General features: G+C 38.7%; 1 protein-coding gene across 1 annotated transcript in view; it reads left to right on the forward strand.

Annotated features, from left to right (window-relative positions):
- The window catches only part of PSME4 (proteasome activator subunit 4), a 108,166-nt gene that overhangs the window by 38,362 nt on the left and 54,478 nt on the right, over window positions 1–15,326 (forward strand). The window contains 12 exon segments of the mRNA XM_033175714.1: window positions 767–859; window positions 1,502–1,767; window positions 5,876–6,062; window positions 6,692–6,781; window positions 8,126–8,190; window positions 8,456–8,606; window positions 10,603–10,701; window positions 10,908–10,977; window positions 11,762–11,829; window positions 12,744–12,959; window positions 13,504–13,661; window positions 14,942–15,037. Coding sequence (XP_033031605.1) covers window positions 767–859; window positions 1,502–1,767; window positions 5,876–6,062; window positions 6,692–6,781; window positions 8,126–8,190; window positions 8,456–8,606; window positions 10,603–10,701; window positions 10,908–10,977; window positions 11,762–11,829; window positions 12,744–12,959; window positions 13,504–13,661; window positions 14,942–15,037 — 1,559 coding nt within the window.

A 15,326-nucleotide genomic window follows, 5' to 3' on the forward strand; every position in this document is an offset into this window, starting at 1 on the left:
CATGATACCATGTGCCCATGGTAGTAGCTCCTCAGCAGGCTGAGGTGGGAGGATCGCTTGAGCCTAGGAGATTGAGGGCTGCAGTGAGCCATGTTTGTGCCACTGCACTGCACCCTGGGCAACAGAGGGAAACCCCCCCTCCTTTTTTTTTTGGAGAGTCTTGCTCTATCGCCCAGGCTGGAGAGCAGTGGGGCAATCTCAGCTCACTGCAACCTCCACCTTCCAGGTTCAAGTGATTCTCCTGTCACAGCTTCCCAAGTATTTGGGACTACAGGCACCTGCCACCAGGCCTGGCTAATTTTTGTATTTTTAGTAGAGACAGGGTTTCCCAATGCTGGCAAGGCTGGTCTCGAACTCCTGATCTCAAGTGACCTGCCTGCCTCAGCCTTACATCAGGTTTTTTATGCCTGATGTTAGCATTCTTGGTAATTTTAAGATGATAATCTTAGTGATAAATTTTAGTATCCAGGTTATTTGCTGCAGAACAGTAAAATACACTGTTTGCTATCCCAAGTTGACAGGTATTTTTTTAGTTTTTTATGTTGGTTCAAGTAAGCTGCCCTTATTTGTAGTAGAATATTTTGAGTTGATTTGCATGAAGTTCATCAGGGAATTGCTTTTGACTCTTATTTAAAGGTAGAACTGATTTTTGTCATCAAGTTGACTATAAACTGCGTTAGTGATTTACATATAGGCTTGGGCCTGTTGACCTCTGTTTTTACAGTATGATATGGGTACTGACATTTTTACTTTTTTATCTGGACAGGGTGGACCAAGTAAGCTAGTGCAAAAACACTTAGCTGGTTTGTTTAACAGCATCACATCTTTTTACCATCCTTCAAATAATGGGCGCTGGCTGGTGAGTAACTTCATTTTGCATTATAGGGCTTGGAATTTTAAAGATATGGTCATCCTTGACTATTGCCTATTGTATGACCTATAATACATTTTCTGTCCTTCATAGCTTTAGCTATATGTAAATGCTTACATTTAAATTAAATTACTGTGTTGTAGAGCACATAAATTAAGACAATATCGGTGTGGTAACTGTTGACAACATGCCTCATTTTTGCAAAAAAATGGTAACAAAAATGGCTTAGAAGCATGGAACCATCTTTTCAGTTTTATCCTGTTATCTGTTTTTGTTGTTTTTTTAAGTTGGCCAGTTAAAATGGCTTTCATGTAATGGAAAATTTATATGCTAGCAATTTTTTTTAGACTGGAATTTGAAACTCATTTTCATTATTAGGAATAATAATAGGAATTTATAATAGGAATACATAATAATAGGAATAAATAATAGGAATAAAAGGAATAATAATAATTAGGAATAATTAATTGGTAACTTTTAATTCTGTCTAGTTGTGCTGTGCAGTTCTTTGTAATAAGATAATAATAACTGTTATTTTAAAAATCTTTTCTCGAGAAGCTAGAGAGCAACCATGAATATCTATGTGGGAAAGTAGACCCTACTTAGAACTTTTTGCTTCTGTGTCCCCAGAACAAGTTAATGAAACTACTTCAGCGGCTGCCAAACAGTGTTGTTAGAAGATTGCATCGTGAAAGATACAAGAAGCCCTCTTGGTTAACTCCTGTGCCTGATAGCCATAAGCTTACTGATCAAGATGTTACAGACTTTGTACAATGCATTATTCAGCCTGTCCTCTTGGCTATGTTTAGCAAAACTGGTAGTCTAGAAGCAGCCCAGGCTTTGCAGAATCTTGCACTCATGAGACCTGAATTAGTAATACCCCCTGTACTTGAAAGGTAAGTGGTGAGTGAGAGTCTGAGCCATAGCTAGGTTTTTCTTTTGGTCTGTTCAGCTTGATTCTCTTTTCTCCTCTGTGGCTTCTTAGAGAAGTAGGACATTTTAATGTAATGATTGGTAACTTGATAAAGATTTATTGGAAAGAAAAAATTTGAAATGAGTAACACATCTTTTTGGGTTATTCACACATTTTAGTTACGAAAATTATGTGCTTATGAATTAAGATCTGGCCTTTTTTTTTTTTAGATCAAAATGTTGAGTGTCATTAAGGATTGAGAACATGGTAGTGAAAGTGGTTTTTGGATTTCTTTCTTAGAATCAGTGATAGAGAAGAAAATTGTATTTGTTATTTTCATGTATTATATATTCAGGTGTGTTGTTTTTACAGAGTAAATTTTATTTTATTCATTTTGTTTTGTGTGTTGAAATGGTAAGGAAAACTCTTTACTTACCTAGCCACTGTCACAGAATAGGTGTGATGTACTTACAAAGAGAGAGATGGCTACTTTTTTTTTTTTTTTGAGACGAAATTTTGCATTAGTCCTCCAGGCTGGAGTGCAAATCTTGGCTCACTGCAGCCTCTGCCTTCCGGGTTCAAGGATTCCCCTGCCTAAGCCTCCTAAGTAGCTGGGATCACAGGCGCCTGCCACGACACCCAGCTAATTTTTGTATTTTTAGTAGAGACGGGGTTTCACCATGTTGGCCAGGCTGGTCTGGAACTCCTGACCTCAGGTGATCCACTCTCCTTGGCCTCCCAGAGTGCTGGGATTGCAGGTGTGAGCCACTGCGTCCGACCTACTCTTAATTTTTTGAGAGCAATTTTTAAAGTAATTTGTTCAGGCCGGGCGCGGTGGCTCAAGCCTGTAATCCCAGCACTTTGGGAGGCCGAGGCGGGCGGATCACGAGGTCAGGAGATCGAGACCATCCTGGCTAACACGGTGAAACCCCGTCTCTACTAAAAAAATACAAAAAACTAGCCGGGCGAGGTGGCAGACGCCTGTAGTCCCAGCTACTCGGGAGGCTGAGGCAGGAGAATGGTGTAAACCCGGGAGGCGGAGCTTGCAGTGAGCTGAGATCCGGCCACTGAACTCCAGCCTGGGCGACAGAGCGAGACTCCGTCTCAAAAAAAAAAAAAAAAAAAGTAATTTGTTCAAGAGTAAATTACTTAAGCTTTCTGTTGTACCTCTGCTTCCTCTACTGGCTAAACTTAAGCTTTATGATCTCTCTCTAAATGTTTTTGTCAAATATAGAGGAGGAATGTTAGTTTTTAGAACCCAGAAGGATCTAGCCATTAAGTTCCATAAAAATTTGTCCAAGGTCCCTAGTGGTAGAATTCAAACTATAGCCTCTTTCCTGTCTTATTGTTGAGACAGAATAAGTATTGGTCATATTTACTTGGGGAAGAGTACCATGTTCAAGGTCTTAACCAAAATGGACCTCCATTATCTATAATTTTCAGCTGTTTATGCTGCCTTACCTGCCCTCATTGCCATAAATATTCAAGTTAGACTGTACTTCATTTTCCCAATTTATCTTATTTTTACATACACATCTTGGGGCATTGAAACTCTTCCAGCATATAGAACTTAATTAGGAAATGGAGTGGGGGAAGATAGGCAGTTTCCTGTCTGTCTTCAACCCCTGTATTCTTTGCTTCTTGGCCTCCACAGAGTAGCAGAAGCTAACAGTTAATGGCAGGTTCCCTGATGCTCCCTGGAGAGGAGGGACTTCATCTGTTTGCTTAGCTAAAATTTTGAACTTTGGAGTGTTTTTGATGTTTCTTTCTTTCTTTTTTTTTTTTTTTTTTTGGGACAAAGTCTCGCTCTGTTGCCCAGGTTGGATGGAGTGCGGTGGCGTTATCCCGGCTCACTGCAAGCTCCGCCTCCCAGGTTCACGCCATTCTTCTGCCTCAACCTCCCCAGGAGCTGGGACTACAGGCGCCCACCACCACACCCGGCTGATTTTTTGTATTTTTAGTAGAGAGGGGGTTTCACGGTGTTAACCATAATGGTCTCGATCTCCTGACCGTGTGATCTGCCCGCATCGGCCTCCCAAAGTGCTGGGATTACAGGCGTGAGCCACCGCTCCTGGCAGTTTTTGATGTTTCTTTACTTCCCCTTTGTTTTGTGATTTTCAGCTGATTAATTATGAATAGTGAGCTAAATTCTTAGTAGAAAGAACAAAGCTTATAAATAAATAGACCCATCACATTTTTCTTTAGTCCTAAAATTTTGGACAAATTTAATATCAGCATATTAAGTGATATTGAATGCTTGGCCAAGATAATAAACCAAATTGACAATACAATGACATTTTTTGAGATTTTCAAGTGTAATTTTGTGCTGTTTTGAAGTGGCATGACCTTTTTAAATTTTTATTCTTTTATTTATTTATTTTGAGACAGACTCTTGCTCTGTCACCCAGGCTGGAGTGCAGTGACATGATCTCAGCTCACTGCAACCTCCACCTCTTGGGTTCAAGCGATTCTCCTGCCTCAGCCTCCCGGGTAGCTGGGATTTACAGGTGCCTGCCACCACGCCCAGCTAATTTTTGTATTTTTAGTAGAGATGGCGTTTTACCATGTTGGTCAGGCTGATCTTGAACTCCTGACCTCAAGAAGTCCACCTGTCTTGGCCTCCCAAAATGCTGGGATTACAAGTGTGAGCCACCATTTTATTTTTAATAAAAGCAAAACTTTTTTAAAAACTAAAAATGTAGGAAAAAAATTTTAGACGCTTAGTTTTACATCTCCAAGAAAGCTTCTGTTAAAGAGTTTGGTATGTTTTCTCCATTAAAAAAAAAAAAAAGTGACTAGTCTGGCTCACGCCTGTAGTCCCAGGACTTTGGAAGTCTGAGGAAGATGGATTGCTTGAGCTCAGGAATTTGAAACCAGCCTGGGCAACATGGCAGAACCCTGTCTCTACAAAAAAAAAAAAATACAAAAATTAGCCGGGAGTGGTAACGTGTGCCAAGTAGTCCCAGCTACTTGAGAAGCCAAGGTGGGAGGGTTAGCTGATCTGGGCAATGTGGAGGCTGCAGTGAGCTATGATCACACCACTGCACTCCAGCCTGGGGCAGAGTAAGACCCTGACTCCAGGGTTGGGGGTGGTCAGGGGAAAGAAACAGTGGAGTATTTGTAACTTGTTATTCCACTGACTGACCATTAGATTAGTATAATATAGATTAGGACAGCTGAAATAAAGCAGTATCTACCAGTTGATGCTCTTTTGGGTTTTTTTGAGACAGAGTCTTGCTCTGTCGCCCAGGCTGGAGTGCAATGGCATAATCTTGGCTCACTGCAACCTCCGCCTCCCAGGTTCAAGCAATTGTCCTGCCTCAGCCGCTGGAGTAGCTTGGATTACAGGCATGCACCACCACACCCCACTAATTTTTGTATTCATAGTAGAGACAGGGTTTCACCATGTTGGCCAGGCTGGTCTCAAACTCCTGACCTCAGGTGATCTGCCTGCCTTGGCCTCCCAAAGTGCTAGTGTTACAGGTGTGAGCCATCACGCCCCGACCTCTACCAGTTTGTGTTCTTTTTTGACTGTGGAATTTGCATGGAAAGAGTTGGTAAGGTAGCAGGGGATTGGGGACAGGTGCAATAAATAATCTGTGTATCTTTCCTTTATTTGTGTACAGTAGTGTCTCCCCTTATTGGTGAGGGATGTGTTTGAAGACCCCCAGTGCATACCTGAAACCATGGATAGTACTGAACCCTATGTATACCATGTTTTTTTCACATACATGCATACCTGTGATAGTTTAATTTATAAATTAGGCACAGTAAGAGATGAACAACAATCATAAAATAGAACAATTATAAAAACACATTGTTCAATATAGTAAAAGTTATGTGAATATGGTCTCTCGTTCTCAGGACACTGAAATACTTGGTTAACCTTTGTTAACTGAAACTACGGAAACTGCAGATAACGGGGCTACTGTAATTCTGTTAACTTTGATAGCAGATTTTCACTCTGAGTATTTTGCTGACTTACAAACCTTTAAGTCAAAGTACAGTTTATGAATTTACAATATTTAATGTATTATGGTATTATGCATATCTGTGATGGAGACTTTAAAAATTCTGTTTTCAAACTTTAGAACGTATCCTGCATTAGAGACATTAACAGAACCTCACCAGCTCACAGCCACTTTAAGTTGTGTAATTGGAGTAGCCCGCAGTTTGGTATCAGGAGGCAGATGGTTTCCTGAAGGTCCTACACATATGCTACCTCTGTTGATGAGAGCATTGCCTGGGGTGGATCCAAATGACTTTAGTAAATGCATGGTGAGTATATTGATGATTATACACTCTATATTTAGGTAGGAGGCAGAGTAACTTCTCAGTGACAAAAGGTTGGAGAACTTTGTGCGTAAGCCTAATATAAATATGAAAGTAAATGTTGTATAACTTCCTTATTAAAGTAACAGTTATTTATTTATTTATGTAGAGATGGAGTCTTGCTCTGTCACCCTGACTGGAGTGCAGTGACATGATCTCGGCTCACTGCACTGCCATCTGCCTCCTGGGTTCTAGCGATTTTCCTGCCTCAGCCTCCTGTGTAGCTGGGATTATAGGCACACGCCACCACGCCCGGCTAGTTTTTGTATTTTTAGTAGAGACAGGGTTTCACCATGTTGGCCAGGCTGGTCTGGAACTCCTGACTTCAAGTGATCCACCCACATCGGCCTCCCAAAGTGCTGGGATTACAGGTGTGAGCCACTGCGCTTGGCCGACAGCTAGTTAATTATGAAGATTCTTAAAAGTGTTTAATTCTAAATGAGGAATACCCAGAGAAACTGTTGTGGGATTTTGATCAAGATAATTTATTAGGGTAATTTATTGTAGTTCATGGTATACTTGTATTTCTGAATTAGAATTATGTAATGTTGAAAATTCTTTGTATCTTTCCACAGATCACATTCCAGTTCATAGCAACATTTTCTACTCTGGTGCCTTTAGTAGATTGTTCATCTGTACTACAAGAAAGAAATGACCTCACAGAAGTAAGGGTATTTTACGGTTATAAAAGGGCTAAGATGTTCTAATTATTATTGCATATGCATAGTAACACTTCACAGTTTAGAAACAACTTGGGAAGTAAAATTACTATTTTGTGACTAGAATGGTACATATGGAGGGCCAGGACATCATTGGCAAGAGAGTCTACAGAGCACCCATCATAGGAGGTGGCTCAAAAATAGGCCGTTTCTATAAACTTCTGACATCTGGAGGTGTATTTCAGTTTTATGTCACTTTTCAATATTTTGTTAAGCAAAAAATGGTGATATTTTATTTTTCCATCATCTTAGGTTAGTAATAAATCTGTCCAAGGGATTGACATCTAATGAAGAAAGATTTTCTTCATTTCTGTCTAGCTTAGCTTTTTCAGAACTTCTTTCTTTTTTTTTTTTTTTTTTGAGATGGAGTCTTGCTCTGTCACCCAGGCTGGAGTGCGGTGACATGGTATCAGCTCACTGCAACCTCCTGGTTCAAGTGATTCTCCTGCCTCAGCCTCCTGAGTAGCTAGGACTACAGGTGCGCATCACCAGGCCTGGCTAATTTTTTGTAGTTTTAGTAGAGACGGGGTTTCACCATGTTGGCCAGACTGGTCTCGAACTCCTGGCCTCAAGTAATCTGCCCGCCTCGGCCTCCCAAAATGCTGAGAGTGCAGATGTGAGCCACTGTACCCAGCCCCCAGAACTATCTTCTTTAATGCAAGCATGTCGCCCAGGCTGGAGCGCAGTAGTGCCATCTTGGCTCACTGCAGCCGCTGCCTCCCGGTTTCAAATGGTTCTTGTGCCTTAGCCTCCCGGGTAGCTGGGATTACAGGCGTGTGCCACCATGCCTGGCTAATTTTGTGTGTGTGTATTTTTAGTAGCGATGGGGCTTTGCCACGTTGGCTAGACTGGTCTTGAACTCTTGACCTCAAGTGATCCGCTCGCCTTGGGCTCCGAAAGTGCTAGGATTCTAGACATGAGCCACAGTGTCTGGCCAGCCACTGCACCCAGCCGAGAGCATATTGTTGTTTATGTTTTTTTGGACATTCAGGTAGTGAGAGAGTAGACTTTACATATATCAGCAGTTTGAAAACTGAATTTATAATAAAGATAGCTGCTTGACTTCTGTATTTGGCCCTTGTAAAATAACATTAATTGCTTCTTTCTTTGGTTCCTAGAAAGTAGTAGATCAAGTCTTTCTAAATTGATAGGCAAGTATGGTGCTGTTTCTCATAGTACCCAATATAATGGTTTAGTGTAGATACATTTGGGAGGCAATAATTGAATTTCTTAGTTCAGGAAAAAAAACTAAGGCTATATGTAATCTTTCTTCGCATTGGGATATTATAGGTGGAACGAGAACTTTGTTCAGCCACAGCTGAATTTGAGGACTTCGTCTTACAATTTATGGACAGGTGAGCTTGTAACCCACACCAGCGTTTAGCTGACATTCTAGAAAATGACTCTTCTATCCCAGAAACTTTAGTTTATTTCTGCCTTATAACCTTTATTTAGCTACTACTGGTGCTCCTGAAGTTATAAAAGGATAATCAATTTGTGAACCACATAGAAATTAAGTAGCTATCACTTGGTTAGGACAATAGAGAGTTACTTAATCACCACCAAAAATGTCAAACCAGATTTTAGTTGCTGAAATTATGCTTTGTTTGGATTATTTAGATGCTTTGGACTTATAGAAAGTAGCACATTGGAGCAAACAAGAGAAGAGACAGAAACTGAGAAAATGACACACTTGGAGAGTTTGGTCGAATTAGGTCTGTCTTCTACGTTTAGTACAATCCTCACCCAATGTTCCAAAGAAATATTTATGGTAAGAACATTGCTACAAAAATTAAACTTCCAGCTTTTAAGTTTCATTTGATGTTTTAAAATTGACTTCAGGTTACTTTGTGTATATCATGCAGTTTATCATTTACATTCATACTGAAGTTTTAAAGAAATGTACAGTTGCTCCTCATTATTTGCAAATTTCATATTTGCAGATTTACCTATTTGCTGTAATTATTTGCAACCCGAGAATCAAAGCCTTTGTGACTGACAAAAATTTAGCTACCTAAATTTGATCTCACATATACCATGTGTTCTCAGCTGAGAGCAAACTAGGCAGTCTGCCTTCTTATATCCAGCTCCACTTAAACAACTGTCCCCTTTGCGATCTATTTAATGCCATGTTTTTACATTTTTGTGCTTTTTGTTGGTGATTCTGCTGTTTAAAAATGTCAAAAATGGCTCCCAAGTGTTTAGTGTTTAAAGGGGTTTAAAGGGTTCCTAAGATAAGAGAGTTGTGCTATGCCTAATGGAAAAAACACTGTGCTAGGTGAGTGTTAACAGGCATGAGTTACAGTGCTGTTGACTGGGGATTAAATGTTAGTGAATCAACAATATGGATTAAATAGGTTGTCTGTAAACATAAACACACTTAGGATTATGTATTGATCAGTTGATGAAAATGCTGTCACTATAGGTTCACAGGAACATAATCCTGTATTTCCCCTGGGAGCAATGGTTCAGTATTTGCTAGTTCAGTTGTCATAGCAAATTTATAGAACATGACTACCATGAACAACAAGAAACAACTGTATTGTTTAATTTTACAATTAAAAACAGTTACTCAGCTGAGTTTTAGAAATTGCTTATGACATCACTGGCATGATAGAAATTAAATCCTAAGACTAATTGATGGATTAGAAGTAGTTATCTTCGTAAGACATTCAGTAAGCATTGACTTATTCAATATTGGTTGGTACCTGTTACCTGTAGTGTGGTACCTATTATCTGTAGCCTTTAAGACTACACCATATTTTCATTTCTGTTTTTTTCCCCATCATCTGTAATTATCACTGTTAAATATGTTAATCCTGAAAGCCAAATTGCCTTACAACTGGGTGAAATAAATGCTATGATTATGTTAGTATAAAGAAATGAACACAAATCATCTCTTGTTTAACCAAAAGGAGTTGTTTATACTTTTCAGTATTGTTAACCCAGGTTTAGAACTCATTGTTCCAATGAGCAAGTAAATTAAAGTTTTGTGACATGATTGTAAAATAAATAGACTGCTTCAGGTCTTTTAGGGTAAGGATAGATATCTAGTTTGTAGTTGTCAGGATGACAAATTATATTAGTTATTCCGAAAACTTCCCTTTGTTGTATTCAGTTAGCCAGGAAGATAATTAAATTGCATGTTTCCACCAGGTATAATTTTATGTGTAGGGTTTCTGTGACAAGTAAAATCTTATACCTCAATTTTTTTTTGTTTTTTTTTTTGTTTTTTTGTTTTTTTTGTTTTTTTGTGAGACAGAGTCTCACTCTGTCACCCGGGCTGGAGTGCAGTGGCACGATCTCGGCTCACTGCAACCTCCACCTCCCCAGTTCAAGCAATTCTCATGCCTCAGCCTCCTCAGCAACTGGGACTGTAGGCATGCACTACCATGCCTGGTCGATCTTCGCATTTTTAGTGGAGACAGGGTTTCACCATGTTGGCCAGGCTGGTCTTGAACTCCTGATGTCAAGTGACCCTCCTGCCTCAGCCTCCCAAAGTGCTAGGATTACAGGTGTGAGCCACCGCACCCAGCCAGTACTTCAAATATTTTGTTCAAGTTAGGATCGTGGACAAAGATTGTTCTTAGACCTGAATGTAACATTATTAAACAAATTCTTTTAAAATCAGATGGCTAAAAATTGCCCATTTGTTTATTTTTGGAATTGTCTAAATATATATATCGTTTTCTTTTATGTTCTATAAGATGTTTAATTTTCTGAAAACATGCTCTTTAGACATTTTCATTTCTTATATATCTTAACAGGTGGCCCTTCAGAAGGTTTTTAATTTTTCTACTTCACATATATTTGAAACAAGAGTAGCAGGTCGCATGGTGGCAGACATGTGCCGCGCTGCTGTAAAGGTGAGTTTATTCTTTTGAACTGATGTATTAATGACTCAACAATCAACAAGTTTATATGGTTAATTATTTCAGAGGTGCTTGTATGCTTAAAATACATAGTTCTTTCAGTAGCTGCTTATTTATAGCTTTTTGTTACCACTGAAAATAATAGTGCTAGTATATATTTGCCTTTCAAAAAAAACTTATTTATACAAATATGTTTTCAGTGCTGCCCAGAAGAATCTTTGAAGCTCTTTGTTCCCCACTGCTGCAGTGTTATAACTCAGCTTACAATGAGTAAGTCATAAGGTCATTATTCTCTCTTTACAATTTTGGATAAGTTTTTTTCTTGGTTTCTAAAACTGTTAATGACAACAGATTCTTTTAGCTACACAATATTTTGTAATTTGAGGAGAAATTGTCTCCAAAAAGGTATCATCCAGATTGGCAGTAGCTTAAAAATGTTACTTTATTAATATTTGTATACAACAACCATCCAGAGGTTACCTTCAATATCAGTTATTGGCCAGGTGCAGTGGCTCACACCTGTAATCCAAGCACTTCGGGAGGCCAAGGCAGGCGGATCACGAGGTCAGGAGATCAAGACCATCCTGGCTAACATGGTGAAACCCTGTCTCTACTAAAAAATACAAAAAAAAAAAAAAAAAAATTAGCCGGGCGTGGTGGTGGGCCCCTGTAGTCCCAGCTACTTGGGAGGCTGAGGCAGGAGAATGGCGTGAACCTGGGAGGCAGAGCTTGCAGTGAACCGAGATTGCACCACTGCACTCCAGCCTGGGCAACAGAGCGAGACTCTTTCTCAAAAATAAATAAATAAATAATAATATCAGTTATTTTGTGAGATATAGAGGAGCAGAAGTCTTGGTTGGTGTGTTTATTTTCTTGAAAATTTTGTTTCTGCCTCCTTTTGGAGCAAGCTCAGCTTCATGAAGAAGAAATAATAAGTCTTCCTAAAAGAGGCTTTCCTCAGCTATTGGAAATATTAAATATAAATATTTTAAAATGCTGTATTTAGTTGAATGCATAGTTTTTTCCCCCCTTAATACTATTTTGCTGCTTTTAGATGATGATGTATTAAATGATGAAGAGCTAGACAAGGAATTACTATGGAATCTTCAACTTCTGTCTGAGGTATGGTAAATCTTTGGAATAAAAAACATGACTATGAAAACACTGACTTGCTTTTAGGATTTAGCTCTTCCTGACAAAATGACTTTAAAACATATGAAAAGTCTTGAGTTTTGGAAATTTATTGATGAGGCTTCAGAAAGTCAGAATATATCATACTCTTACTGTCAAAGGAGTGGTACAGTTGATCACTGCATGTTCAACCATCTACTTAACTTAGTTTTACCAGTTAATTCTAATATGGGTAACTCAGTAATTGAAAAAGTTGATCAGATTTGGGAATTTTTTTTGTCTACTATTTAAATTTGGCCATCAATCAAACTTAAGTTTTCTTTATCAGTTTTTTCAGAAGTTTAATTAGGGCTGGGCGCAGTGGCTCAGGCCTGTAATCCCAGCACTTTGGGAGGACAAGGCAGGCGGATCACGAGGTCAGGAGATTGAGACCATCCTGGCCAACATGGTGAAATCCCGTCTCTACTAAAAATACAAAAATTAGCTGGGCGTGGTGGCGTGTGCCTGTAATCCCTGCTACTCCGGAGGCTGAGGCAGGAGAATTGCTTGAACCCGGGAGGCAGATGTTGCGGTGAGCCGAGATCGTGCCACTGCTCTCCAGCCTGGCGACATAGCAAGACGCCCTCTCAAAAAAAAAAAGTTTAATTAGGTGTAGTCTTCTTAGGAAAATAGACTCTTTTGAAAGGGATGTTACTGTGATGCATGAAAACTTAAGCTCAGAAAATGTGATTTCACAAAAGAATTACTAGAATGCAGTTAAAATGAAAATCCTAAAATCAGTTACAGTCATTTAGAGAAACACTATCTTAGACTATGTTAGTGGCCAAACATTGAATTTTGCATTAATGACTGGTTCTTGGTCTTTTAACCAAAATATCTTCAACTATTTTTTCCCTTTTTTTTAGATTACTCGAGTGGATGGAAGGAAGTTGCTTCTTTATAGGGAGCAGCTTGTAAAGATTCTCCAAAGAACCCTACATTTAACCTGTAAGCAGGGTTACACTCTGTCTTGTAACCTTTTGCATCATCTTCTCCGTTCTACCACACTTATCTACCCTACAGAATACTGCAGTGTGCCAGGTGGCTTTGACAAGCCTCCTTCTGAATACTTTCCTATCAAGGCAAGCATTTTCATTACTTTAGGATTCAAGGATATGTTGATGTTTTTTGTTTTAAGGGATTCAAAGTGGTTTTTTTTTGGCATATAAAGATGTTAGTTTTTTATTTTTAAGATAGATTATTAAAACTATTATTGGAATGTGTGAAACTTGTGCTGTCTCACTTTGCATGGAACTAAAACTCTAGTTTTCTTTCCTGTTGGTATGTGAAACAACTTGGTATGCCATATGTAATGTCTGTAGTCTAATATAATTTTATTGCTAAACTAAGCCTCACATAAACTCATCATCACTTTTATAGTATCACTCTTAGAGCAAACTCATATTATAATGAGTACTCTTCAGGGACACTTTTTTCAGGAGTGATAACGAAGAGGCAATAAGATGTTTTCATGCTACTTTTTTGTATGTCATTTGCTAGCTTAGGTTTGGATTATGTGTACATTTTCTTTTAAATGTTAAAAATTGTGTATATGTATGTGGGTTTGTTGCTGTTGTTACCGTTTTTAATTTCTCAACTTGCTGAGTAGATGCTGTTCTTTTCTAGGACTGGGGCAAACCCGGGGACTTATGGAATCTGGGAATCCAGTGGCATGTACCTTCTTTAGAAGAAGTGTCTTTTGCCTTTTATCTTTTGGACTCCTTTCTTCAGCCTGAGCTTATCAAACTCCAGCATTGTGGGGATGGAAAACTTGAAATGTCTAGGTTGGTTTTATTTTATAATTAGAGTTATTCAGTTGCAGAGTACAGATGTGTTTTGTCGCTTTATCTGGCATAGCTCGTATTCATTTTCAATTGTGTTTTGAAAATCTGCTGTACATGTACTTAGAAAATCATTTAATATAATGTTGTATAACAAAATTTGACAACACTTAAACATTTTAAACACAAAAAGTCTGGGTTTCTTTTTCTAATTTTTTTTTATTACCTTCTTCTTAGCAGGTTCACTTGTATATCTTTTGGAAAGTGTGTGTAGATATACCTTCTTTGAAAGGAATGCCTGTTTTCCTAGACTCAGCTAAGATTTTATTGTGTTGTTCTCAAAATGTTATTTTGAGAATTATTTCTATGAGATTTTTGTTTCTTGTTCCACAGGTATTTAACAAGAAATAAGTATTTGAAACCATTAGACTTTCATAGTTTGAATCTTTGAAAATTTCTGAAATAATAGCAAGAAAATTAATATGTCAAACGCCACAAATTTTTCATAAGCAGATTTAGGAATGGGCTTGGAGAAAGAAGTGTGATTGACTAACATTAACTCTGTCGTGCTCTGAACTGCTTTTTGGAGTAAATTTTTTTTTTTTTTTTTTTTTGAGACGGGAGTCTCGCAGAGTCTCGCTCTGTCGCCCAGGCTGGAGTGCAGTGGCCGGATCTCAGCTCACTGCAAGCTCCGCCTCCCGGGTTTACGCCATCCTCCCGCCTCAGCCTCCTGAGTAGCTGGGACTACAGGCGCCCGCCACCTCGCCCGGCTAGTTTTTTTGTATTATTTTAGTAGAGACGAGGTTTCACCGTGTTAGCCAGGATGGTCTCGATCTCCTGACCTCGTGATCCACCCATCTCGGCCTCCCAAAGTGCTGGGATTACAGGCTTGAGCCACCGCGCTCGGCCTGGAGTAAATGTTTAGTCCCATTTTTAAAAGATGGAATAAGCTGGAAGATCTTCTGTAGCGTTATTTCCTCTTTTTATTAGTGGCAGTGGTCTTCGGTAAAGGGATGCTTAAATTAACAATTGTTTCACAAAGGGCAGTTAATTATTGTTACTTGTGATTATTTAGAGCCTGTTTAAATGTAAGCAGGCACAGTGTTAGCAATAAATATATGTTTAATTGTTCTTTACTGTTGGTAAACTGAAGACATTTGTTATTTCTTTACCTTAATCATTTATATCCCCACATGATAAAACTTTTGTGCTAGGCTCTAGCAGGCTTATTAAATAGGGATTTGGAGTCTTCTAAAATATGAAAATGTCTTGTTTTTTTCTAGAGATGATATTCTACAGAGTCTGACTATAGTGCACAACTGTTTAATTGGCTCTGGAAACCTCCTACCTCCATTGAAAGGAGAGCCAGTTACTAACTTGTAAGTAAAAATAACTACTTTATTTTGCCACTTAGCATATATTTTAGGTCTTAGTCACTTAATGAGTTATTGGTTTGTTATTGTTATTGCTGTTACTTCTGTATCAGTTTAACCTTTTTATTTGTCACTGTTAAGGTCAAAAATACCAGAGGTACAATTTAGGTCTATAAACCTGAAGGCTTTATTCAGATTTTCCCATGGTACCAGGATAGAATAACTTCAGGTATTAATTTTAAAATATCAAATGTGAAGATACTAAGTTAATCTATTAGTTTACTGAGTTAATTAA

Source organism: Trachypithecus francoisi, unplaced genomic scaffold (genome assembly GCF_009764315.1).
Source record: "Trachypithecus francoisi isolate TF-2019V2 unplaced genomic scaffold, Tfra_2.0 Lachesis_group17, whole genome shotgun sequence".
NCBI lineage: Eukaryota > Metazoa > Chordata > Mammalia > Primates > Cercopithecidae > Trachypithecus > Trachypithecus francoisi.